At 46.8% G+C, this 24,450-nt stretch overlaps 1 protein-coding gene across 1 annotated transcript in view; it reads left to right on the top strand.

Moving 5' to 3' along the window:
* The first annotated feature begins 6,961 nt into the window (after nucleotides 1-6,961).
* OTC (ornithine carbamoyltransferase) overlaps nucleotides 6,962-24,450 on the top strand; it is a 71,476-nt gene continuing 53,987 nt past the window's right edge. Inside the window, 5 exon segments of the mRNA XM_032220386.1 lie at nucleotides 6,962-7,530; nucleotides 16,091-16,162; nucleotides 16,326-16,470; nucleotides 17,018-17,099; nucleotides 20,484-20,571. Of these exon segments, the coding sequence (XP_032076277.1) occupies nucleotides 6,962-7,530; nucleotides 16,091-16,162; nucleotides 16,326-16,470; nucleotides 17,018-17,099; nucleotides 20,484-20,571 (956 nt within the window).

The following is a 24,450-nucleotide window of genomic DNA, read 5'->3' as shown; positions in this document are numbered from 1 at the left end:
GTCACAATAGGTGTCTCCCAGCGTGCATGATCGACTGACTCACGAGCTTGTCAATTTTTTTGTCAATTTTAGGACAGAGAGCGAAAGGTACTCTCCTGGGTTTTAGCCTAATTGGGGCTATGATGGGGTCCAAGCTAAAATAAATTGGGGTTCCCTTGTACTTACCCAGACCTGTGTCAAAAACATCCTCGAACTCCTTAAAGATGGCTTCAGCGCCGTCGTCCGTCACGGAGTGGATTCCGGTCACTTCCATCCCCAAAGCTTGGAACCAATCAAGCCCTAGAAGGCTCTGAAGGTTGCTGCTGACCACCGTCACGGGGAGGTTTTCGCAGAAGTGTTTGTAGTTCACCCAGAAGGTGCCTTGGCCCATGATGGGGACCCGGTTTCCCTGGTAATCATACAGGCAGATGTCAGGGTTTCAGAGGTGCCACTTCTGTAACTTCGGAATCGCTTGCTTGAGGACTAACCATGGCATTATGCTCAGTGATGACCCGGTGTCGATCTCCATCTCGCATGGAGAGTCCTTGAAGAGGACAGTGACTTTCAGATTTTGGGCCGCTTAGAGCAGACTTGTCTTACTGATGTATGATAGGCGACTCTATTGTCACCTTCAGACTTCCGTGGGTACTTCTGCCAGGCCCCTGGTTTCAGCCTCTGTTGATGGCTTTGTGTATTTTTTGGCTGCCTAGGGGCGATAGGGAAATCGCTGTGGCACACCCTGGCGATGTGCCCCTTCTGCTCGTAACACTGGCAAGTTGCTTCATGGAATCAGCAGGACGGTCGGGCATGGTCTCCTCCACACCTGGCGCAGGGTAGCACTTGCGAATTGAATTTTTGCGCCAGCTTGGTGCGGCTACTGCACATGCGGTAGCTGTCATTCTCTTTGCTTTCTGAGCCCTCGGGGTAGGCAGTCTCGCGATGTACGTGGGCACTTTTCCACGCGTCTGGAGGTGTGCTTTGGCGCTGTAGAGTCTCAGTCAATTTGGTGGCTGATTCAGACGCCCTAGCCTCGTCCAGTGCGATCTGCAGAGTGAGGTTAGATTTAGCAAGTAACCTCCTCTGTAGGTAATGTCTCGCACGTCGCAAATTATGAGGTCCAAAATCAGCTCATCCAGGTCTCGGAACTTGCAGTACACTGCGGCTTGTTGATTGATTCACCCTCCATCTAGTTTCAGATGTTAAATTCGTGCTGGCAAATTTAACATCTGAAACTCAACCTTTTACCCTCTTTGTACATGAGTGGAAAGGCATTGCAGCAGGAGTTCTCACCCAGAAACTAGGCTCATGGCAAAGGCATGTGGCATATTTTAGTAAGCAAATAGATGGGGTGGCATTGGGATGGTCTGGATGTCTGAGAGCTGTGGCAGCAACTGCCCTGCTAGTTGAGGAAGCCCAAAAGTTAACACGAGATCATTCGGAGGCATGGGATAAAATACCATCAATACCCGGACGACACACAGTTGTATCTGTCCGCCCCGTGCCAACTCAATGAAGCGGTGGACGTGATGAACCGGGGTCTTGAGGCCGTTAAGAACTGGATGAGAGCTAACAAACTGGTACTCAACCCAGACAAGACCGAGTGGCTGTTGTGTTTTCCTCCCAATAATTTGGCCAATGTTCCATCACTCAGGCTGGGGGGTCAAATTTTACACCCCTCAGACAGGGTTCGCAACTTGGGAGTCCTCCTGGACCCACAGCTGACTTTTGACCATCATTTGTCAGCTGTGACCAGGGGGGCATTTGCCCAGGTTCGCCTGGTGCGCCAGTTGCGGCCCTACCTGAATCGGGAGGCCCTCACAACAGTCACTCGAGCCCTTGTGATCTCTAGGCTGGAATACTGCAATGTGTTCTACATGGGGCTGCCCTTGAAGAGCATCCGGCGACTTCAGCTAGTCCAGAATGTGGCCGCGCAAGTGATTGTGGGCGCACCGCGGTTCGCCCACATAACACCTATCCTCCGCGAGCTGCGCTGGCTACCTGTTGATCTCCGGGTGCGCTTCAAGGTGCTACTTACCATCCATAAAGCCCTCCATGGTAGTGGATCTGAGTACTTGAGAGACCGCCTTCTGCCGATTACCTCCCTTCGACCCATCAGATCGCACAGATTAGGCCTCCTCCGAATTCCATCCGCCAGTCAGTGCCGACTGGCAACTACGCGGAGGAGAGCCTTCTCAGTAGCAGCTCCGACCCTTTGGAACGATCTCCCCGTGGAGATTCGTACCCTCACCACCGTCCAGACCTTCCACATAGCCCTTAAGACCTGGCTATCCCATCAGGCCTGGGGATAAGATTTTAATCCGTCCCACCCGAATGTTGAATGAATGTTGTGTTTTACTGTTTTATTTTATTTTATTCACATATTTTATGCTTTGTCTTGCACTCCTTCCCACGAATTGTAAGCCGCCCTGAGTTCCCTCATGGAAAAGGGCGGCCTATAAATGACAAATAAAACTAAACTAAAAAAAACACTGGGACAACATCTAATAGTCAAAGTCCTACATGGGGTTCAGGAGATTATGGAAGTGAAGGGAGCATTTTGGATGATTGGGGCCCCCAAGCCAAGTTTTTTTTTTCATTTATACTTTATTTGTATGCCGCCCTTTTCCCTGGGGGGACTCAGGGTGGCTCACAATTGAAGGGGGGGGGGGGAAGACAGACAAGTATCAGACTATCCTGCTTGACTCCCCAGCCATACAATTAGAGGTATGCAATACCCTTAATCCAGATACACTCTTGCCCCAGGTGGATACTGAATTGCATCATGATTGCGTACAGGTGGTGGATTCTGTATATGCCAGTAGACCTGATCTGATCTTAGTGATCAACCTCTCCCAAATGCTGACTGTGAATGGTTTACAGATGGCAGTGGCTTTATGATGGAAGGTCTGAGAAAGGCAGGATATGCAGTGGTCATAGTGTGGGAAGTTATAGAAGCCAAACCACTACCAGTAAACACTTCTGCTCAACTGGCTGAGCTGGTAGCTTTAACGAGAGCCTTACAGCTGGCTGCAGGACTAACAGTAAATACACAGATAGCAAATATGCCTTTGGAATTTTGCACGCCTACGGAACTTTATGGGAGGAAAGAGGATTATTAAATGTAAAGGGGTCAACTATTAAGTAAGTCCCACAAATTTTAGAATTATTGGAAGCAGTCTGGAAGTCAAAAGAAGTAGCAGTCATGCATGTCAAGGGGCATTGTAAGGAAGACACCCTTTACACGAAAGGGAACCAGGCTGCAGATAGGGCTGCTAAGGAAGCTGCCCTACAACTCTCAGAATTAACAGCTTCCCTAATTCCAATGACTCCTTCCATACCCACTTCCCCGCCCTCTTATACACCCAGGGACAGGGCATGGGCTAAGTTTATCAGAGACAAGAAGGGGAATGATGGGTAGTGGAGGGTAGAGAGCAAATTTATTCTACCAGATACACCTCTAAGGATTCTGTTATAACAAATACATGTTGGCGCACATTGGGGGTCAAAAACACTGGTAGACTTTATGACATGCTGTGTAGTAGGCAAAGGTCTCTATTCCACTATTTCCAAGCTGTAGCAGCCTGCTTGACCTGTGCCAGAAATAATCCAAAAGTGGCAAGGCACCCACCCCTATGAGTCCAACTTAACGGCAACTACCCAGGAACAATTTGAGAAATAGACTTCACTGAATTACCTAGAAAGCAAGGTTTTAAGTAAGTTTGGGGACTAGGATGGACCTTCACAGGATGGCCTGAGGCTTTTGTTTGCAGGACTAATAAAGATCATTCCGGGTTGTCTTCAGAATAATGCCAACGCTGTAGCGGTTGTAGAGATCTTCTGGCTTGCTGACAACTTTTGCAACTGGTTCGTGTTACACACCTTAGACAGAAGGAAACGACGGGAAGTGGTGAGGATGCGGGTGTGGACTCAGTGCCTCTTTCAACTGGCACCCACCCACCCCTCCTGCAACCGCTCCGGTCACCTTAGATTCTGGACCATTGGCCCTTTGGCCTGCTTGCCATTCTGCTTGCCATTCTGGACCTACAGGAGGGAAGAGAGACCGAGGAACTCTCCCTTCTGCACCATTACTAGCTCCGGCTACACAAACTTACGCTGATCCGCCTTTCTGGAATTAAGACCTGTGCCAAACTTTGTTTGTGGAGTGTGTGTTGTGCGAATGAAGATGAATGTACCCACTTTTATTTATACTATTGTATTATTGTACTTTATATGTTTTAATGACTACAGTGGGATATGCTTGAGAGAGTGTTTGTGGGGTGTATATGAGTGGACTGAGAGTGCGGCCTGGTGCCCCCTCCACTGAGTGCAGAAGCAGAAGTGGATGGGGCCCTGGCTCTGCCTCCCAGCCCGGAGTGTATGATTTGTATGGCCTGCCGAGAAGAACGGAGGCTTTGGAAGATGGGGGGGGTCTACGGGTGCGGGGTTGGGCTGGAGCATTACGGTCATGACTGGGAGGGGCAGGTATGATGGGAGCTTCAGGGCTAGCCATTACCGGGGAAGGAGGGTCCGCTATGTCACAGCGATCCCTCCTTCCGGCCCTGCTAGCTCCACTCCAGGACCAGATGGCGAGAGTTGTCAGGGCCCTGGTCTCAGGCTGCTGTTGCTAAATGCCAGGTCTGTGGTTTACAAAGCTCCCCTCGTCCATGACCTAATATTAGACGAGGGGGCAGACCTGGCATGTATTACTGAAACCTGGTTGGGCCAGGAGGGAGGAGTCCCTCTCACTGAAATGTGCCCAGAAGGGTTTCAGGTGCTCCATCAGCCACGACACCAGGAAGGGGTGGGGGAGTGGCTGCCATCATCCGAAGGTCTTTAGTTCCTTGTAGGATCCCTGCTCCGGAGCTTGTAGGCTGTTGGTGAAGTTGGACCTTGGGGGTCAAGTGGGCTTGTTGTTAACGTACCTACCTCCCAACAGCGTTGGGACAGCCCTCCCTATGCTCCTCGAATCAATAGCCGAGCTGGCGATTGAGTTCCCCAGGCTTATAGTGTTGGGGGATTTCAATCTGCCTTTGCTCGGCGAACGTTCTGATGGGGCGCAGGAGTTCATGGCTTCCATGACAGCCATGGACTTCACTCAGGTAATTCGGGGTCCGACTCATACAGCGGGTCACACGCTTGACCTTGTATTTCTCTCGGAGCAGTGGAGACGTGATCTAGGTTTGAAGGGCATTAAGACCTTGCCCTTGTCATGGTCTGATCACTTCCTACTGAGGCTTGACTTTCGGAAACCAATCCCCCACTGTAGGGAGGGGGAACCAATTAGGTGGTTCTGCCCCAGGCGCCTGATGGACCCTATGGAATTTCAGACGGCGCTTGGGGAGATACCTGACTCTCTCGTCCACAGTCCGGCGGAGTCCTTGGTCGCTGCTTGGAATTCGGCAGTGGTGGAGGCTCTGGACCGGATTGCGCCTTTACGGCCTCTCTGCGGCAGTGGATCCAGGAGGGCTCCTTGGTTCACCGAGGAACTTCGGGAGATGAAGCGCCAAAAGAGACGCCTAGAGTGACGCTGGAGGACTAGTAACTCCAAATCTGACCAAGCACTGATGAGAGCCTATATCAGGACCTATCTCGTGGCGATACGGGCAGCAAAATGTGCGCATCTGTGGAAGACCAGGGGTTGCACCACACATACCGGGAGCCCGATTGGTCAACCGAAGTCCCTGAGTACAATGATGACTGGGACAACGCAGATGATACCATCCACCGCATGTACCCAGAAAGGTGGCAGAACCCCAGAGACACGGAGAGCAGGCAGCCACATTGCCCGAGCTGCATGGGCTTCCACACAAAGGTGGCTTGCTGTTTCCAGGACGCGACATGCCGCAGATGCCAGAAAAAGGGCCACATTGCCAAAGCCTGCAAAGCACCCCAACCCATTCCCTTTCAGCCAAATCCTATAGCCCCATCAGAAAGACCAGGGAACCCAAGAGCCGGCCAACAATGGAGAAGATGAAGAGAGGACCAATACCAAGCTGCCAGACAAATCCATCACACAACTATGGGACACATAGATGCATATGAGCAGGAGAAATACCACACAGTCATGACCATTGAAGGGGAACCATGCAAAATGGAACTGGACACAAGGTTGTATTTCACAATATTATCCTGGCAAACAATCAAGAAGTTGAACCCAGCCACAAGCAGGAAGTTCCTGAAGCCACCAAATGTTCGCCTGAATGACTATCAAGGGAACCAGATAGATGTACTAGATAGATGGAGGTCAAAGTAATGTTCCATGAGTTCCAGGGCCAGCTGCCACTCACGGTCATTGACAGCCACTGGCCATCACTGCTGGGAGTAGAATGGTTTAAACCCCTGGGCCTGGACATCACTGGACTGCACTGCATAACCATCCACGAACTGGACCAGCTGTTGGCAGTGTTCACGGACATCTTTGACAGGGGCCTAGGTAAATATACAGGGAAACCCATTTAATTTAACCTAGACCCTCATGTAACCCCCATCAGGCTCAAACCCCGAAGGGTACCATTTGCTTTGCGGCCTAAGGTCAAGGAACAATTAGACAAGCTCATTGCCCAGGGATTCCTTCTGCCAACTGACCACGCGGTGTGGGAGACCCCCATAGTCACCCTCGTGAAGCCAGATGGGTCCATCCGCCTCTACGCAGATTACAAGTGTACATTGAACAAGGCTCTCCAGCAGAGTGCATACCCAGTGCCAGTGGTACAACATCTGTTGCATTCCCTAGGAAGTGGGAAGGTATTCGCCAAAATGGACCTTGCCCAGGCCTATCAGCAGCTGCCGGTAGACAAAGCCACTGCTGAAGCACAAACCAGTGATTCACAAGGGGGCATTTAAATGTACCAGGTTGCAGTTTAGGATCAGCATAGCCCCAGGACTTTTTCAGTGCCTAATGGAGCGGCTACTGCATGGGATCCCAGGGGTGGTGCCATTCTATGAGGAGTATTTTATATGAGGAGAGTCAATAGGCCAGTTGATGGAACGTGTGCACGAGACCTTGGGGAGGTTCCAGGAAAAAGGACTCAAAGTAAACCCTAATAAATGCAAAATCGGCGTAAGGCAGGAAGAGTTCTTGGACTACCTAATTGATGGGTCGGGCACTCACCCGACCAACAGCAAGGTGAAAACCATTAAGAACTCCCCAACCCCGAAGAATAGGGCAAAACTGCAAGTCTTCTTGGGACTGTTAAATTTCTACAGCATTTTTTTACAACAGAAGGCCACCGTTTCTGAGCCGCTCCACAACCTCCTGGGGAAGATGATGCCGTGGACCTGGGGACAGAGGGAAGACCAAGCATTTGCAGCAGTTAAAGACCTCCTCTCATCCAACAGCTTTCTGATTAAATACAACCACACATTGCCAGTCTGGATAACTTGTGACACTTCCCCTTTTGGAGTTGGGGCGGTCCTCAGCCACCGCCTACCAGATGGAATGGAAGCACCGATAACATATTATTCAAAGACCCTGTCACCGGCTGAGCGCAACTACAGCCAAATTGATAAAGAGGCCTTGGCCGTGGTGGCAGGAATCAAGCGGTTCCACAAGTACATATACGGAAGACATTTCAAGCTGGTCACAGACCATAAGCCTCTATTAGGACTCCTCGCTGGCAACTAACAGACCCCTCCATACATGTCCCTGAGAATGACCAGATAGGCCATTTTCCTCACTGCATACAACTATGAGCTGACCCACTGACCCCACAAAGACATCAGCCACGCCGACGCTCTCAGCTGCTTCCCGCTGCCAGAACTAGTGGAAGATCCCACAACCACCACCCAAGTACTGCTGATCAACATCGACCCAGCCAGCCCAGTAACCGCCAGAGACATCACCGAACACACCGAAAAGGACAAAATATTATGGAAAGTTCTGAACTAGGTGTTGAAGGGGTGGCCACAGGACAGACGGGAAGAGGAGTTCCATAGTTACCACAGCAAGCAAACTGAACTGTCAACCATAAAAGGCTGTATGCTGTGGGTCATCATTCCCCAACAGCTTCAGAGACGAGCCATGGACACATTACATGTGAGGCACCCCAGGATCGTGAGAATGAAGGCACTAGCCCAGAACTACATCTGGTAGCTCCAGATGGACAAGGACATTACCAAATGGGTGGCCATATGCAAACCCTGCCAGGAAACGCGACCAGCACCACCACGGGCACCTACTCGTGAATGGGAAGTGGCCAAGGGACCCTGGTCCCGCATACACATTGACTTTGCAGGGACAGTAGAAGGACAAACATTCCTGATTGCCATGAATGCATACTCCAAATGGCTAGAAGTAATCATCATGCAGACAACCACAGCAGAAGCCACTATCCGAGCCCTCTGACGACTCTTAACCAACCACGGACTACCCGACATTCTGGTTTCTGATAATGGTCCACAACTGACAGCCAAGAGGGAAGATGGCTGCCTGAGCTTGTCGCTCAGGCTAGAAGAGAGTCGATTTCACTCAGATTGAGCCTCTGCCGAATGCCAGACCTCCAAAAAAGTGGAACTTGGGTGAGAAGAAATCGAGACGATCTGAGAGGGCTGATTACCTTGAGAGACGCTCCCCTGGCGGCTTTGGGCAGTCTTCGGCAGTGTCGGATGGCATCGAGCAGCCTTTTGGCGGTGCCCCCCCCCCACGGACGGTGGTCCTCCAGCTGGTGGCGATTTCGGCTTGAGTTCGGGTCAGTGTTTCGTTGCGGAGCGACGTTCTGCCTGAGGCGCACTACTCTGGCGGTTCTGGACAGTTTCTGGCGGTGCCGAGTGGTGGCGAGCGACCTCCGAGTGACATCCCCCTCTTCCCGCGGGCGGCAATTCTCCAGCTGACGGCAGTTTTAGCTCGAATTCAGATCGCTACGGCCCTGCTTTCGCTGGCGAGACACTGCTGAGCCATACTGCCGCCCAGGGGGGCTGGTGAGTTTAACATTGCTGCGCTATTTGTCTGCACAACTGGCCTCCTTGCCGTTGCCGCTGCTGACCCTAGCGCACTTCCCCCCTTCCATCATGGTCCTTTCTGACTTTTAACCATCATTGCTGCGGACCGGCTGCTGTAATTCCGGCTTTTGGTCACCGTGGCCGGCCTTCCGGCTCCCGTTACTATTGCTGCTGCCATCCGCGATTATTCCTGGCGTGCCTTCTCCAGACGACACTGCCCCCCGACTGTTTCCACCTTTCGACTGTTCCCACCCTCGCCTTCGTCCCTAGGACCATTACTTTGGAGAGAATTGGGTCATGTGAGATCAACCATCTGTCGCCTTTTCATCGCCATTATTTGGCTCAGGCACGACCCCCTCCCTCCCTCGCCTACTCCCCCTCTGCTTTCCGGTCCGATCCTAAATTAACAACGCGGACATGAGGGCCTCCCACCTCACCATTCCGGCTGCTGCTGCTCGGCCATGGAGTCCTCAGATCTCCGCCTTCGCCGAGAGTCTTGCATGCCACTCTGTGTTTACAATCTCTGCAGAAAGGGAAAGCGGAGGATGAAGAGGACGTGGGTAGGGAACTTGCCCCCTTCCCCTCCAACCGGGGTCAACCCCCCCCCATCCACTTCAAACTTTAGAACTTTGTTCTTTCTACTGGACTCCACGGAGGAGAAGTTTCTGAGCGCAAAGACTTTCCTCTCTTGCATTATTACTAACTTATTTATTTCAAAACTGCGCCAACCGCTTGATGGTTCAAGAACGGTGCCCACCTTTGTTTGCTGAGTGAAGGAGTGAATGTAGGTATGGATGGTTGAGAGAATGTTCCCACGTGTTTTAAACTTAATTTTTTAAATTTTATCTTGTTTTTACTGTATATTTTAATATTTTACTATTAGTGGGGTATGCATGTGGAGAATGTCTGGCCGGTATGTATGAGGGGATTAAGAGTGCAACCTGAAGCCCCCTCCACTGAGTGCAGAAGCAGAAGTGGATGGGGGCCCGGACTTGCCTCTCGTCCCAGAGTGTATGATACGAATGGCCTGCTGGGGAGAATGGGGGCCATGGGAGGGGGGATCTACGGGGATGGGGACGGGCCAGAACATCATGGTCATGTTTAGGAGAGGCAGGTACAACGGGAGTTTCAAGGCTGGCCCTTACCGGGGAAGGAAGGCTCGCTATGTTACAGCGATCCCTCGTTCCGGCCCTGAAAACTCAACCCAAAGACCAGGTGGCAAGAGAAGTCAGGGCCCTGGCCTCAGGTTGCTTCTGCTAAATGCCAGATCTGTGATTCAGAAATCTCCCCTCGTCCGGGACTTAATATTAGACGAGGGGGCAGATCAGATCTGGCGTGGATTACTGAGAACTGGCTGGGCCATGAGGGAGGAGTCCCCCTCTCAGAAATGTGCCCAGAAGGGTTTCAGGTGCTGCACCAACCATGACACCAGAGAAAGGGGAGTGGCAGTTGTCATCCGGAAATCATTAACACCTCGTAGGATCCCTGCTCCGGAGACTGTCGGGTGTGAGTCCCTTCTGGTGAAGCTGGACCTTGGGGGTCAAGTGGCCTTGTTGTTAACGTACCTACCTCCCAGCTGCGTTACAACAGCCCTGCCTTCGCTCCTGGAGTCAGTAGCCGGTTTGGCGGTTGAGTTCCCCAGACTTATTGTACTGGGGGACTTTTAACCTGCCATCTCTCGGCGAACGCTCCGACGGGGCGCAGGAGTTCATGGCTTCCATGACAGCCATAGACTTGACCCAGGTAATTCAAGGTCCGACTCATACAGCAGGACACACTCTTGACCTTGTGTTTCTCTCGGAGCAGTGGAGATGTGATCTGGAACTGGAGGGCATAAAGACCTTGCCCTTGTCATGGTCAGATCACTTCCTCCTGAGGCTTGATTTTCTGAAACTACTCCCCCACTGCAGGGAGGTGGAACCGATTAAGTGGTTCCGCCCCAGGCGCCTGATGGATCCCTTGAGATTTCAGACGGAGCTTGGGGAGATACCTGACTCCCTTGCCCACAGTCCGAAGGACTAGAGCGACGTTGGAGGGCCAGTAAATCCAAATCTGACCAAACACAATTAAGAGCCTTTATTAGGACTTATCTAGTGGCGATTCGGGCGGCAAAATGTACGCATTTCTCCACTCTCATTGCGTCCTCAGAATCCCGCCCGGCCGCCCTATTTAGGATAACCCGCTCCCTCCTGAAAGGGAGGGATGCGGGTGAACCCTTGCAGGGAAGAGCCGAGGAATTTGGTCAGTTTCTGTCAGACAAAATCGCTCAGATTCGGATGGACCTGGACTCCACTTGGACAGTACCTGCAGAGATGCCGAGAGTGGGCCTTGATCGGATTTCTTGGAGCGAGTTCCAGCTTGTTACTTCTGAGGAAGTGGACAAGGCCATGGGAGCTGTGAGTACCTCCACCTGTTTACTGGACCCGTGTCCCTCCTGGCTGGTTTCGACCAGCAGGGAGGTTACACGAGGCTGGCTCCAGAGGATTGTTAATACCTCTCTATAGGAGGGATCTTTCCCGCTGCCCTTAAAGGACGCGGTGGTAAGACCCCTCCTTAAGAAGCCTTCTCTGGATCCAGCTAGTCTCAAAAATTACCATCCAGTCTCCAACCTCCCTTTTGTAGGGAAGGTTGTTGAGAAGGTGGTGGCCTTTCAGCTCCGACGGTCCTTGGATGAAGCAGATTATCTAGATCCTTTTCAGTCAGGTTTCAGGCCTAGTTACTCCACCGAAACTGCTTTGGTCACGCTGACCGATGATCTCTGGCGCGCCAGGGATAGAGGATATTCCTCTATCCTGGTGCTTCTTGACCTCTCAGCAGCCTTCGATACCATCGACCATGGTGTCCTTCTGTGATAATTGGGAGAGGTGGGAGTGGGAGGCACCGTGTTATGGTGGTTCTCCTCTTACCTCTCGGATAGGTCACAGTCGGTGTTGGTTGGAGGACAGAGGTCAACCCCTAGGCCCCTAAAATATGGGGTGCCTCAGGGCTCGGTCCTCTCCCCCCTCCTATTTAACATCTACATGAAGCCACTGGTGGAGATCATTCGGCGGCACAGGATCAAATATCATCAATACGCGGACGATACCCAGTTGTATCTGTCCGCCCTGTGCCAACTCAGCGAAGCGGTAGAAGTGATGTGCCAGTGCCTGGAGGCTGTCAGGGTCTGGATGGGAGTAAACAAGCTGGCACTCAATCCAGACAAGACCGAGTGGCTATTGATGTTGCCCCCCAAGAACTGACCAGATATTCCATCTCTTAGCCTGGGGGGTGAAACTCTTCACCCCTCAGAGAGGGTCCGCAACTTGGGTGTCCTCCTGGATTCTCAGCTGACATTAGAATACCACCTGTCGGCTGTGACCAGGGGGGCTTTTGCCCAGGTTCACCTGGTGCACCAGTTGCGGCCCTACCTGGACTGGGAGGCACTTCAAATGGTCACTCATGCTCTCGTCACCTCTAGGCTTGATTACTGTAATGCGCTTTACTTGGGGCTGCCTCTGAAGAGTGTTCGGAGACTACAATTGGTCCAGAATGCGGCCGCGCGAGCGATATCGGGTGTACCTAGGTACACCCATGTTACACCTATCCTCCGCGAGCTGCACTGGCTTCCCATTGGTCTCCGAACGCAATTCAAGGTGCTGGTCATTACCTTTAAAGCCCTACATGGCTTGGGACCTGGATATCTGCGGGACCACCTCCTGCCAAATACCTCCCAACGTCCTATAAGATCTCACAGGCTGGGCCTCCTTCGGGTACCGTCGACTGGGCAGTGCCAGTTGGCGACTACTCAGGGGAGGTCTTTCTCTGTAGCTGCCCCGACTCTGTGGAATGATCTACCTGCAGAGATCCGGACCCTTCCCACTCTCTCGGCCTTCCGTAAAGCCACTAAAACCTGGCTGTTCCGGCAGGCCTGGGGCTGTTGACCCCAAATACGGTCCAGCCCCACTTAGAACGGTGTGCATGGTGTGTTTTAAATCTATGGTTTTTAAATCTATCTTTTCTTTTCTTCCATTCTTTTTTTTATTTACTTTGCCACCCGGAGTCCTACGGGATTGGGCGGCATACAAATGTTATTAAACTTATTAAACAAGACCATAGAGGCATTCCTCATGGAGCAAGGGTTCCAGCACATACTCATCTCTCCTTTTCACCCGGCAAGCAATGGGCAGGCTGAGTGGATGGTGAGACTAACCAAGGAAACCCTCACCCAAATGGGCCCAGGGAATTGGCAGAAAAAAGTTGACCAATTCCTCCTCGCTCAACACATCACCCCTCATGCGACCACCAACAAGAGCCCAGCGGAGTTGCTGATGGGAAGAAGGCTGAGGTCACAACTTAACCGATACCACCCTGACTACCTTCCTGAGGCTCCTCTGGACTCTGCACGGCCCACGTGGGCATTCAACATATAGGACTGGGTATTCGCAAACAACTATGCGGGGTACCCGACCTGGCTGGCGGGGTGAGTCGTGGCTGTCACTGGCCCCACGTCATACCACATTGAGCTGGAGGACGGGCGAAACTGGAGGAGCCATATCGACCAACTCAGACACTGCCTGGGGGACACCAAGCTGAGGAACCAGGGTGATTGGACTGCGACCGGAGGGCCAGAGCAACCCTCACAGAACTTGAGGTCTCCACCCCGAGGAGCACGCTCAACCACCGGCCTAGAAGCAGACGAGCAGGAACCTGGCCTACCCAGTGGCCCAACAGGGGAACTAAACACCAACTCGAGCCGTGACCACTTATCTGGGATCAAGGGCATCTAGCAGGAAATGACGGTCTCAGAAGCCGAAGGAACCAGGATGAAACTTGACTTGAGGCTGAGGAGTTCCAAAAGGTTCCTTCCCAGACAGCCGGAGGGACAGCAGATTTGACCGCTGCAGCCGAGATCCCAGGGACAAGTGAACTGTGCAGGTCCAGTAGGCAGCTGGTGCGCCCCGCCTACCTGGAGGACTACGTGACATACATAGGCAGGGGATTGGACACTGTTCATTCTAGGAGGGGAGGGGTGTTACGTACGACATACGTCAGAAATCTACATCAGTTTCCATGCTCACCGCGAATTGGCTAGAATCTACATAGATTTTCATGCTCACCACGGATTGGCTGTCCCAATTGGCTCGCCCCTCCCTAAAGGGCGAGCTCCGGCAGCCCAGCTGGCAGAGCGCAGTCTCATTTTGCTGGAAATAAAAAGTGCTGAAATCACTAGCGACTCTCACCTGCTGCATTTGCGCCAATCTAACAAGGAGTTACCCAATTATTACCACTAGATGATTGGTGCGTCTGTGTGTGTGAAGGCTAACATATTAAGACAAATAGACATAACAACTGTCAGGATGAAACCATATGATTTGTTATGTATCTGTGCTCTTCCCACCCACCTATATTATACCTACTTTACGTGAAAGAAAGATTGGAAATCATAGGAATCTTGAACAATTCAGAAAGTACCTGAAGAATGCCAACCCCTTACTTTGTTCCGTGGGCTCTGGTCTCTCAATAATGCTTTGCATCATATACAAGCAGTGGAGGAAATCCTAGCTAATGATACTGGGGAGATTTTTATTGCTGCAGCAAAAGAACAAGAAGCCATTCAGACAATGACAGAATAGAATGGCTCTAGATATGGTATTGGCATTCTAAGGAGATGCGTGTGCACTGCTTGGACAACAATACTGTGTGCATATTCAGGACAAATCGGAAGAATTCCACAGCTGAACTACACACTTTGCAAAGATAACTGCAACACCCCCCTACCCCATGGACGAATGAAAAGATTAGTGGCATTGAGTGACAGGATGGTTGCCTGATTTCACTGGTTAAGTACCTAATAATGACCCTGGCAGGAATAGTCATTGTTCTCTTAATCACCTGTTGTGCATTACAATGCCTTCTGCTTTGCCTCCCCACCTGTAAGCAAACTGCAGGGAGGGGGGGATGTCTCCCAGTACACAGATATTGGTGTTGGGTGAATCTTGGAAAATTAGATCATTTTTAGATTAAAGAGGGGCGGAATGATGGGCTGGCTGCTAAAGCAAGGTCATGGCACACACTTGAAAGTAAATAAGGAAGACTGTAATGGGGGGGGGGTGTCTGTCTGTCTCACAAGAACAAAGAATGCTTATCAACAGGAAATATGCATGTGTAAAGCTTGTAGCAATTATGGGTAGCTAGAAAGCTGATAAAAAATAACAAGAATTAGACAACTTGCAGACCTCAGCTAAAAGTTAGGAATAGAGAAGACCTGCAGCAAATGAAATGTGTATTAGATAACTCCTGGGGCATTCAGTAGCCAAGGCTTAGGAAGAGGGCAACTATAGACCAATAGAACAAATTGTAGAATTATTACCAAAATATTTATTAGATGATATTTCTTGTTATCTCACCTTGTTCTACCTTCTCCTTTAATGAAAATGTATAAAGTTCACTTAATCCTTTGTTCTTGGCCTTTTGACCAGGAACCCTTTTCCTTGGAATACTCCAATAAAAAGCAATCAGAAAACCTGCACCTCGTGTCTGGCGTCCATCATTGGCTTCAACACCAGGCTCAGACCCAAATTGGGGACAACACTTATTTTGAAGTGAAGTTTCAAAAGAGATCTATTTTTAGTTCTATTTGTAATCTAAGAATGCAATTTTATGATGTCTTGTTTTGACTGAAAAATTCTACATTCCTCTTCAACCATTTGTCTACTTCTTCCTATTCTGTTCTGCCATTCCCCTCGACCATGAAGTCATAATCCAGGAAAGCCTTCCTTTATCCAGTGACTTTCAGATAGTTTGAGCTACAGTTCTCATAATTCTGTTGAATCTTGAGGCATAATGGGGCTGCTATACATGTGCTGATGGCATCCTGGTGTGCTGATATCATCCTTGTCCCTCAGAGAATACATTACGTCATCTGATATAAATTGTCATCAATCCTTTGCCATGGTCAGATCACTTTCTAGTTTATATGTATGTCACTAACAAACGGCATTTCCACAGAGTAATAAACTGTTAAGAATATATGTTCTTGGTGCTTGTTTGATGCCCTAGGTTTTCTGGGAATGCTGGAAGAATTCCTCAGTGATTTTGTGGGAAGTTCCTCTGTGCATCTTGCCAACCTCTGGAATTCAGAGATGAGGAGTGTGCTAGATGAGATTGGCTCTGAGTGGCCTTTTTTTCCGCACAGATCTCAGAAGTCTCCTTGGTTTATTGAGGTGTTTCAGGAAATCAAGCAGGTAAAGAGACACTTAGAGCACAAGTAGAAGGAAATGAAGAATGAATGTGATCATGCACATTTACATACTCCTGTTTGGGATTATACAGAAATGAATAATCAGAGAACGTAAATGATAGTATTGATTATTATTGGAAAGCAATTTCTTAACCATAAATATTGTTGTCTCCCCTCTTCTCTCCACTAGTTCTAAACATGGGCAACCTATTGAAACTTCCACTAAGTTAAAAGGCCAGGACCTCTTAACCCTACAAAACTATACACCTGACGAAATCAAATATTTGCTTTGGGTAGCATCAGATTTGAAAAACAGAATCAAATACAAAAAAGAGGTAATATGAATACTTTAGCTCTCATTTCTTTATGTTTTTTCTTCCCATATAGAATCTTGTGTGATTCTGTAATTATAGATATTCACTGTACTTCAGAAATTAGCAAAGTTTTAAAAATAGTTAGTTTGTCTATTAAAATGACATGCTTATCATAATTTATATTTATGTTATAGCTAATATATTTAAGCTAAAGACTTTGGAAATAAGTACCACTTATTGAAATTTTATTTGAAAGTAAAACATTTAACATTTTGTTTCTGCTTTGCATTATGTTATGCCCTCAAATGAAAGATGGTAGTTTCAATCGCTCACTTAGTTTAGAACTACAACTCCCAGCTTTCTTCATGTAGGACCTGAAAATCCTTACCTGCTTAAAAGGAATATTTCATTTAAGAAAGAAAGAAATATATCATTTAAGAAAGAAAGAGTCCCACCCTTCATCTGAACACGATTCAATAGCAAAACACTATAAGCTGATTTGAGTCAAAATAATCATTTCACATTTAAGTGTGTGATACATACCACCCTTTTCTTTCTTGAATTTCAGAATTTACCTTTATTACAAGGCAAATCTTTGGCCCTGATTTTTGAGAAAAGAAGCACAAGAACTAGATTATCTATTGAGACAGGTAAATATAAACTAAAATATTATGGCTATACATATCTTTTCTTCTGTGACCTGCATAACATTTAACTGCTGAAATTACAATATATTTAGAGTCCTAAGGAAAGGCCAATATTGTTTAAAAATATGGTTTGTCATTATTTATCTCACAATTAGTTGTTTAGAGTTATGATTTGTTACTATTACAATAAATAAAACAGAATTTTTAACAAAGGATTCTTTCAAATCATTCAGAATTTAATCAAAGTGATTCCAAAGTGCTTACAGTATATTCAATACTAGCTGAATACCCATGCTCCGCTACGAAACTATGTGATCGGACTTGATAATTCGACACTTACAGCTTGAAAATTAATGAGTAGTTATGATCAGCCTCTCCTCTCCTCTTCTCTCCCTCAGGCTTGCCCCACAGAATCCTCCCCTATCCTATCCCCTTCTCTCCCTCAAGTGTGCCCCACACAGAAACGTCTCCTATCCTACCACTTTCTCTCCCTCAGCCTTGCCCCACAGAAACCTCTCCCATTCTATCCCCCTTCTTTCTCTCAGGCTTGCCCCATGAATCCTCCCCTATCCTATCCCTTTCTCTCCCTCAGGCTTGCCCTATAGAAGCCTCCTCTATCCTATCCCCATCTCTCCATCAGACTTGCCCCACAGAATCCTCTCCTATCCTATGACTCCCTCTCCCTCAGGCCTGCCCCAAAGAAACCTCTCCTATCCCCCTTCTCTCCCTTAGCCTTTCCCCACAGAATCCTCCCCTATCCTATCACCTTCTCTCCCCCAGACTTGCCCCACAGAATCCTATCCCACTTCTCTCCCTCAGGCTTGCCCCACAGAATCCTCCCCTATCCTATCCCCATCTCTCCATCAGACGTGCCACACAAAATCCTCTCCTATCCTATCACTTCCTCTCCCTCAGGCCTGCCCCACAGAAATCTCTCCTATCCCCCTTCTCTCCCTTAGCCTTGCCCCACAGAATCCTCCCCTATCCTATCTCCTTCTCTCCCCCAGACTTGCCCCACAGAATCCTATCCCCCTTCTCTCCCTCAGGCTTGCCCCACAAAATCCTCCTCTATCCGATCTCCCTCAGGCTTGCCCCACAGAATCCTCCCCTATCCTCTCTCCTTCTCTCCCTCAAGTGTGCCCCACAGAAACCTCTCCTATTCCCCTTCTCTTCCTCAGGCTTGCCCCACAGAATCCTCCCCTATCCTATCCTCTATCCTATCCCCTTCCCCACAGCCACTGCTACTGGTTTGCCCGAACCGGAGAAAACCTAAAACATCAGGATTCCTGATGTTTTAGGGACATACAAATGTTATTTAAGTGTCTAATCTGCACATAATATTGTGACTGTGATACCAATAATAAAATATATTATAAAGATACCAATAGTCTTTAACTTATGACCCATATTAGGACTGAAATTTCCATTTCTAAGCAACATGGTCATAAAGTGAGAGATCACATCGTTGCATTGCTTAGCACTAACAATCCCAGCACTCCTTTTTGCTGTTGTTGAACAAATTCCATTTGTTGTTAGCTGAGACCTCATCCCAAACCAAGTCATTCTGAGATTGGTTACTCCTAGCTCCAAACCTTGTTTGTTCCAAGGTAATGAACTGGCTTCCCTTCCACTCTCCCCACCTATTTCCCTCCATTTCTGTTCTTTTGGCCATCCTGCAAAGTTCTGGAGCTGCTTAAACATTCTGCAGTTCAGGAGTTTCTTGGAATGCCAAGGCTTTGGAGATGCAAGAAGCTCCTGACCTACAGCACAAAGCCAAAACCACCCTTGGAAACCTCAGTTGCCCCAGCCCTGGCCCAGCAGCACATGTCTTGTGAAGCTGCAGCCATCCTGGAAAGCCCAGGCTAGTCCCAGTCACAACTGCTCTTGCCTCCCTGTGCTCTGCCACCACAGCTGATCTTCACCATCTTCTTGCTCCTACTGCTCATAAGGTTGTTTGCACTGGCAATTTGTGGGACAGCTGCTGGCCACATGAGATACTCTTCCTGAGGTCTTACTAAGAAACTGCCATGTGCAACCTGGGGAAGAAAATCCTCATGCAGCCAGTAGCTACCTCATTAAGGGCCAGGGCAGGAATTCTTAGTAATTCTTAGTAAGCAGTGGGAGCAAGAAGACTGGTGAATGTGAACTAGGGCAGCAGGGGCCACAGAGTGCAGGGAGGCAAAAGGCCATAGATGGGGGAAGTTGAAGCACCCCTACAGCCATTGAGTAAATGGTCATAAGTATTGAAGTGGCTGTTGATTTTTTGTAGTTCTATGCTAGTTGTCTTCCAAAACATTCCTGGAATTCAGCTACCATCACTACCAAATAGCATGGAAATCATTAGGCCCCAGTGCTTATGCACTGTGGACTAGTGACATCTGGAGAACATCAATTAGGGGAATTCTATTTCAGAAGTCGTGGAGAAAAAAATGATCTTCAACGAAAGATTTAGGATGTCTATATTATCCTGTATCCCTAGAAAAAGAGCAAGTTTTTTTTTTTTTTACAAAATAGAATTAATAGATACCAAGAATAACTAAGTCTGTTTGAAGCATTGATTTACATAGAATGTCTTCTTTTCACTGCACCCTTATATTGGAAGTATTTTAGGAATTGTAATAAACATGTGGCTATCACATGTTGAGCACTATCACTAATAATAAATTTGTCTCTTACTACTTTCACTGCTTTATAGGATATATGGCAATAGCTGTACCACCATGGTGAGAATAAAGCAAATCTTGACACCTTCTTAAAGAACACACGCTTCGGTATACTATTGTCAAGGGAACAGGATGAGGAAACTGAACAGAGTCAGGATCATGACATAAGATTAGGAATGTCCACATTCTAATCAGAATTGAGCAATCCTTAGGGAAATGATTATATTGTTCCATAATTTTCATCCCCCATGTATATGTAACATGCAAACAAGATTTTCACTGCACTGTTCATTTGATTGAAGGTGGTGCTATGTGCATTCTAATATGAATTCCAAATCACCCTTTTTTCTTTAAATTCAGATTGCTGCACAATATTACAGTTTGTACATAGTTCTTTTTATAGATCGCTTCTTTTAAAAAGCAAAGTTTTGTTGCTACTGGAATTCCACATAGGAATTGGATTTTGTTTCCATAGATTTGCTTTAATTTTTTGGAGGAGCTCTGCAATCTTTGGAAGGTGATTGTGCATGTTACTACATTTTTCAAGCAGAACAGTCTTATTGTATAGAAGAATTTCTGTAGTGTAGACACTGCTGGACTATCTAAGTGCATAGCAAATGTTATTGTTTGTCTGTTTGATCATGTATGTATGTATGTATGTATGTATGTATGTTTGTATGTTTGTATTTATTTATTTATTTATCTATTTATTTATTTATTTAAGGATTTGCACTTCTTGGAGGACATCCATGTTTCCTTACATTACAAGATATACATCTGGGTATCAATGAAAGCATCTCCGACACAGCATGGTTTGTAGAATATTCAGTGACTTTGTAGTTGTAGATAATGTAAATACAAATTCAATGTTTTATCCAAAGATTACATGTTTTTTCACCCCAAAAAATTGAAGGAAAAATCCCTGATTCTTCAAGAGCATTGACTGGCTTTAAATCTGATGATATTTTTTTTAAAATAATTTTTATTACACAGTTTTTGAAACAAAAAAGTATAAACTTTGACAATTTTCTTCTATACAACATTTCCAAATCAGTATACATCTGTTATATATACTTCCCCGCCCATTCCAATATGTCATTGTTTATACATGTAATTCTAGTGTTTTTATACATACAAATATATTCATTTCTTGAGTTACATTCATTCATAGTATGTCATTTCCATTTATACATATTTATTACTAATTTCTAATTCCTATATCTTCTTCATTTAATCTTTCCTTAAGCTTTACACCTGTCCTATAACCATTTATATCATTCATTCCAGGGGTAGGTTTCATTTTTTTTACTACTGGTTCAGTGGGCGTGGCTAGGGGGCATGTGACTGACTAGGCATGGCCAACTTGACATTTCTCACATACATGCCCACTCAGTCACATCCCCCCCAGTTGGCCATGCCCACCAAACCAGTGAAAATTTCTGTTTGGCCAGCTCGGCAGCTGGCAAAGAAGCCTCCCTTTCCCTGTCACCGCTGAATGATCTGTGCCCTCCCCTATGGATTGATGGTGCAGGAGGAAAGGAAAGAAGCCAGTCTTGGGAGGGACCTTTTCTCTCCCTTCAGAGAGCCCAGGTAGGGAGAGAGGAGGCAGGCTAGTTTGAATGTAGGCAAGCAGTTTGTGGCCGGTGCCTCCTTTGCTCGTTGGAGTGGGCAGAGAAAGAAAGGAGGTCTGCGATAAAGCAGCCCCCACCATCAAGGGTGAAGGGCAGCGCCTTCACCCTCAGCTGTCACACACCTCTTTTCCCAAGTTTGGCAGGATTCCTCTCCCTTCTCCTCTCTCTCCCACCCTATGGGGCTCTACACCCTGCAATAGATTTCCTAGCCTGGGATCCCAGGAGAAGCTCATCTGCCTATAGTTACCAATCCTTCTGCCAACCAAAGAGGAAGCTTCTGCTGCTGCCTTTACAGGCCGGGAGCATCTGGGAGGTAGATCCTGTTTTTTTGCAAGGTCACCATAGAAGAGAAGGAGAAAGTGCTCTTCACCCTGCATGCCATCACCTTACTTAGGTTGCTGCCTGGTTGGTTGTGGTGCTTTGCACAGAGAGAATCTGGCCATGGCAGCATCCTAAGGGCTCCAGATCCACCACCATCAAGGGAAAAGCCAATGGAAAGAAGGAAACGCTTTTCTTCTGAAGAGAGACTGCCTGTCAGGCCTGCAGCCATATTCCTTTTGAGTCTGTGGCCTGCCACACTTTCTAATATTCTACTATGCCATTTCTATTGTGGAGAAATGGGAGGGGCTTGGTACAGAGTTAAATGCTATGTAGCCAAAATAAAATTGCTTTCTAGAATCCAAGGTCATCCTTTGTCTCTACACCTCTGCACCTGACTGGAACTGGAGGGGTGGACCTGCCAACCTGGCAGTGGAAGATTGGACCATGTGATGGACTTGTAGGTGTGGGGGCCAGATCATGAACTTTCAACTGGGTGTAGAAAACCGGGAAGCTTTCAGATTCAGGTTTTCCCAGATGTGCCAACATGGCTCTCTTAATAAATTGGAACTTTGAGCAATATTTTGCCTTGGACTCTGATTTAATTTTGGATGCTATTTGGAATGCTGACACTGGGTGAATGTACTCAATTATGATGTTTTTGACTCTTACTGAAATTATAGCTGCAAATATTTTGTAGTCTGCAATGAGATGAATCTAATTTTTGATCTGTTGTGGGTCTGTATCTTCTTTTTGGATAAGTGTGATAAGTGCTTCTCTCTATGAATTTGGTATTTTCGCTTCTGCAAGTGCCTCATTAAATACTTCTAGCATTAACACATCTAATGGTTCCTGTACCACTTTATATAACTCCACAGGGAGTCCATCTGATCCTGGTGTTTTGTTATTCTTTTGCTTCTTCTTTGCCTCCACCAGTTCCATCATAGTTATTGGTTCATTTAATCTTTCTCTTTTTTCATGTGCAATTTTAGTTAAATTCATCTTATCCAAATATTGTTTAACGTTGTCTTCCAGTATGTGTTCTTGGTAGTATAGATTTTGAAAAAATTGTTGTGTTACCGTATTTTTTGGTGTATAAGATGCACTGGAGTATAAGACACACAAAGGTTTTGAAGAAGCAAATTAAAAAGTTTTTGCACTCTGCAAACCTCCCAAAAATGGCCCATTTTTCTCAAAAACAGGCCCATTTTTTCCAAAAAAGGGGCATGAATAGCTCTTAGGAGGCTTGTTGAGTGTTTGGGGGGGGGGAATGACCAAAAACCGACCAGTTGTTTTGTGAAAATGGGCCATTTTTTTGCCAAAAAGGGGCATTAGGAAGCTTATAGAGTGCTCCTGGGGGCTGGGGGGGGGAATTGAGCAAAAAACAGTCCATTTTTTGCTCATTTCTACCCTCCCCAGCCGCCAGGAGCTCTCTGAAAGCCTCCTACAAACTATGCACAGCCATTTTGGTGAAGGGGCGGGGTTTCAGGAGGCTGTATTCAGTGTATAAGATGCACCCAGATTTTCAGTCTCTTTTTTGAGGGGAAAAAGATGCGTCTTATACTCTGAAAAATACGGTATGTCCTTTTTTTCTTCTCTTCTATGGTGTGTCACGCTCTCCTTGTCTTGCAATTGGGATATTATTCTTTTCTCTTTTTATTTTCTTAATTTATATGCCAGCCAGCATCCTGGCTTATTTGCATGCTCAAAACATTTTTGCTTTGCCATTTTGACTTTTTGTGCCATTTCATCTTGTATAGTCAAATTCAATTTATGTTTTCATTATGTCTCTTTTTTCTTTTATCTTGTTATTTTGGGGTTTGCGCGGTAAATATAATTCTAATCTTTTGAGTTCTTCCTGCAACACATTGTGGTTTTATTTCCTTTTTAAATTTCTTTTTATCATATAAGCTATGGTGAGCCCTGGTATATGTGCTTTTGTGGTGTCCCACAGATTTCGGAGTGAGGTATCTTCTTTTGTATTTATCTTAAAAAATAATTTCATTTCCTTTTCAATCATTTGTGTGTATTCTTTTTTCTTCAGTATTTCTTGGTTCATTGTCCATCTCCTTTCTTCTGACCCTTCCATTTTATTTTTATAGGGTTATGATCTGCCCAAGTGTTGTTCATTATTTCTATCTCTTCGGTCTCTTTAATCAGTCCTGAGGTCATCCATGCCATATCAATCTTGGACTATGAATTGTGTGTATTTGAATATAATGTGTGTTGATTCTTTTCTCTAAGCATCTTGTAGACTCAGTTCTTGCATCATTTCAGAAAATGAATTTGGCAGCATTCTCTTCTTTCTCTTATTCTTCTTGTTGCTTTTATAGTCTATTTAGCATTGAAATCCCCAATTAAACATATATTTTCATATTCTAATTCCATTATTTTATTGTGTACTTTTCTATAGAATTCATTTTTGGTTGTTTTTTGATGCATGTATTGTGATAAGAAGTATTTGTTTTTGTTCTGTTTTAATCTCAATCATTAAGATTCTTCCCTCCTTGTCTGTATATATTTCTTTCGATTTTAGTCTTTCCTTGATGTATATTGCTATTCCTCTTTTTTGTGCATGTTAATGATGCATACAATTTCCCTAACTTTGGGTTTTCTAATAATTTGCTATACTGTTTCTTAATATGTACTGCCTGCAAATATATGATATCTATATCCAGTCTTTGTGATTTTGTAAATATTTGTGTTCTTTTCACTGGAGGGTTTAATTTGTTTATGTTTATG

Source organism: Thamnophis elegans, chromosome 6 (assembly GCF_009769535.1).
Source record: "Thamnophis elegans isolate rThaEle1 chromosome 6, rThaEle1.pri, whole genome shotgun sequence".
NCBI lineage: Eukaryota > Metazoa > Chordata > Lepidosauria > Squamata > Colubridae > Thamnophis > Thamnophis elegans.
The sequence above is the reverse complement of the archived record's forward strand: the minus strand, read 5'-3'. Positions and strand labels throughout refer to the sequence as shown.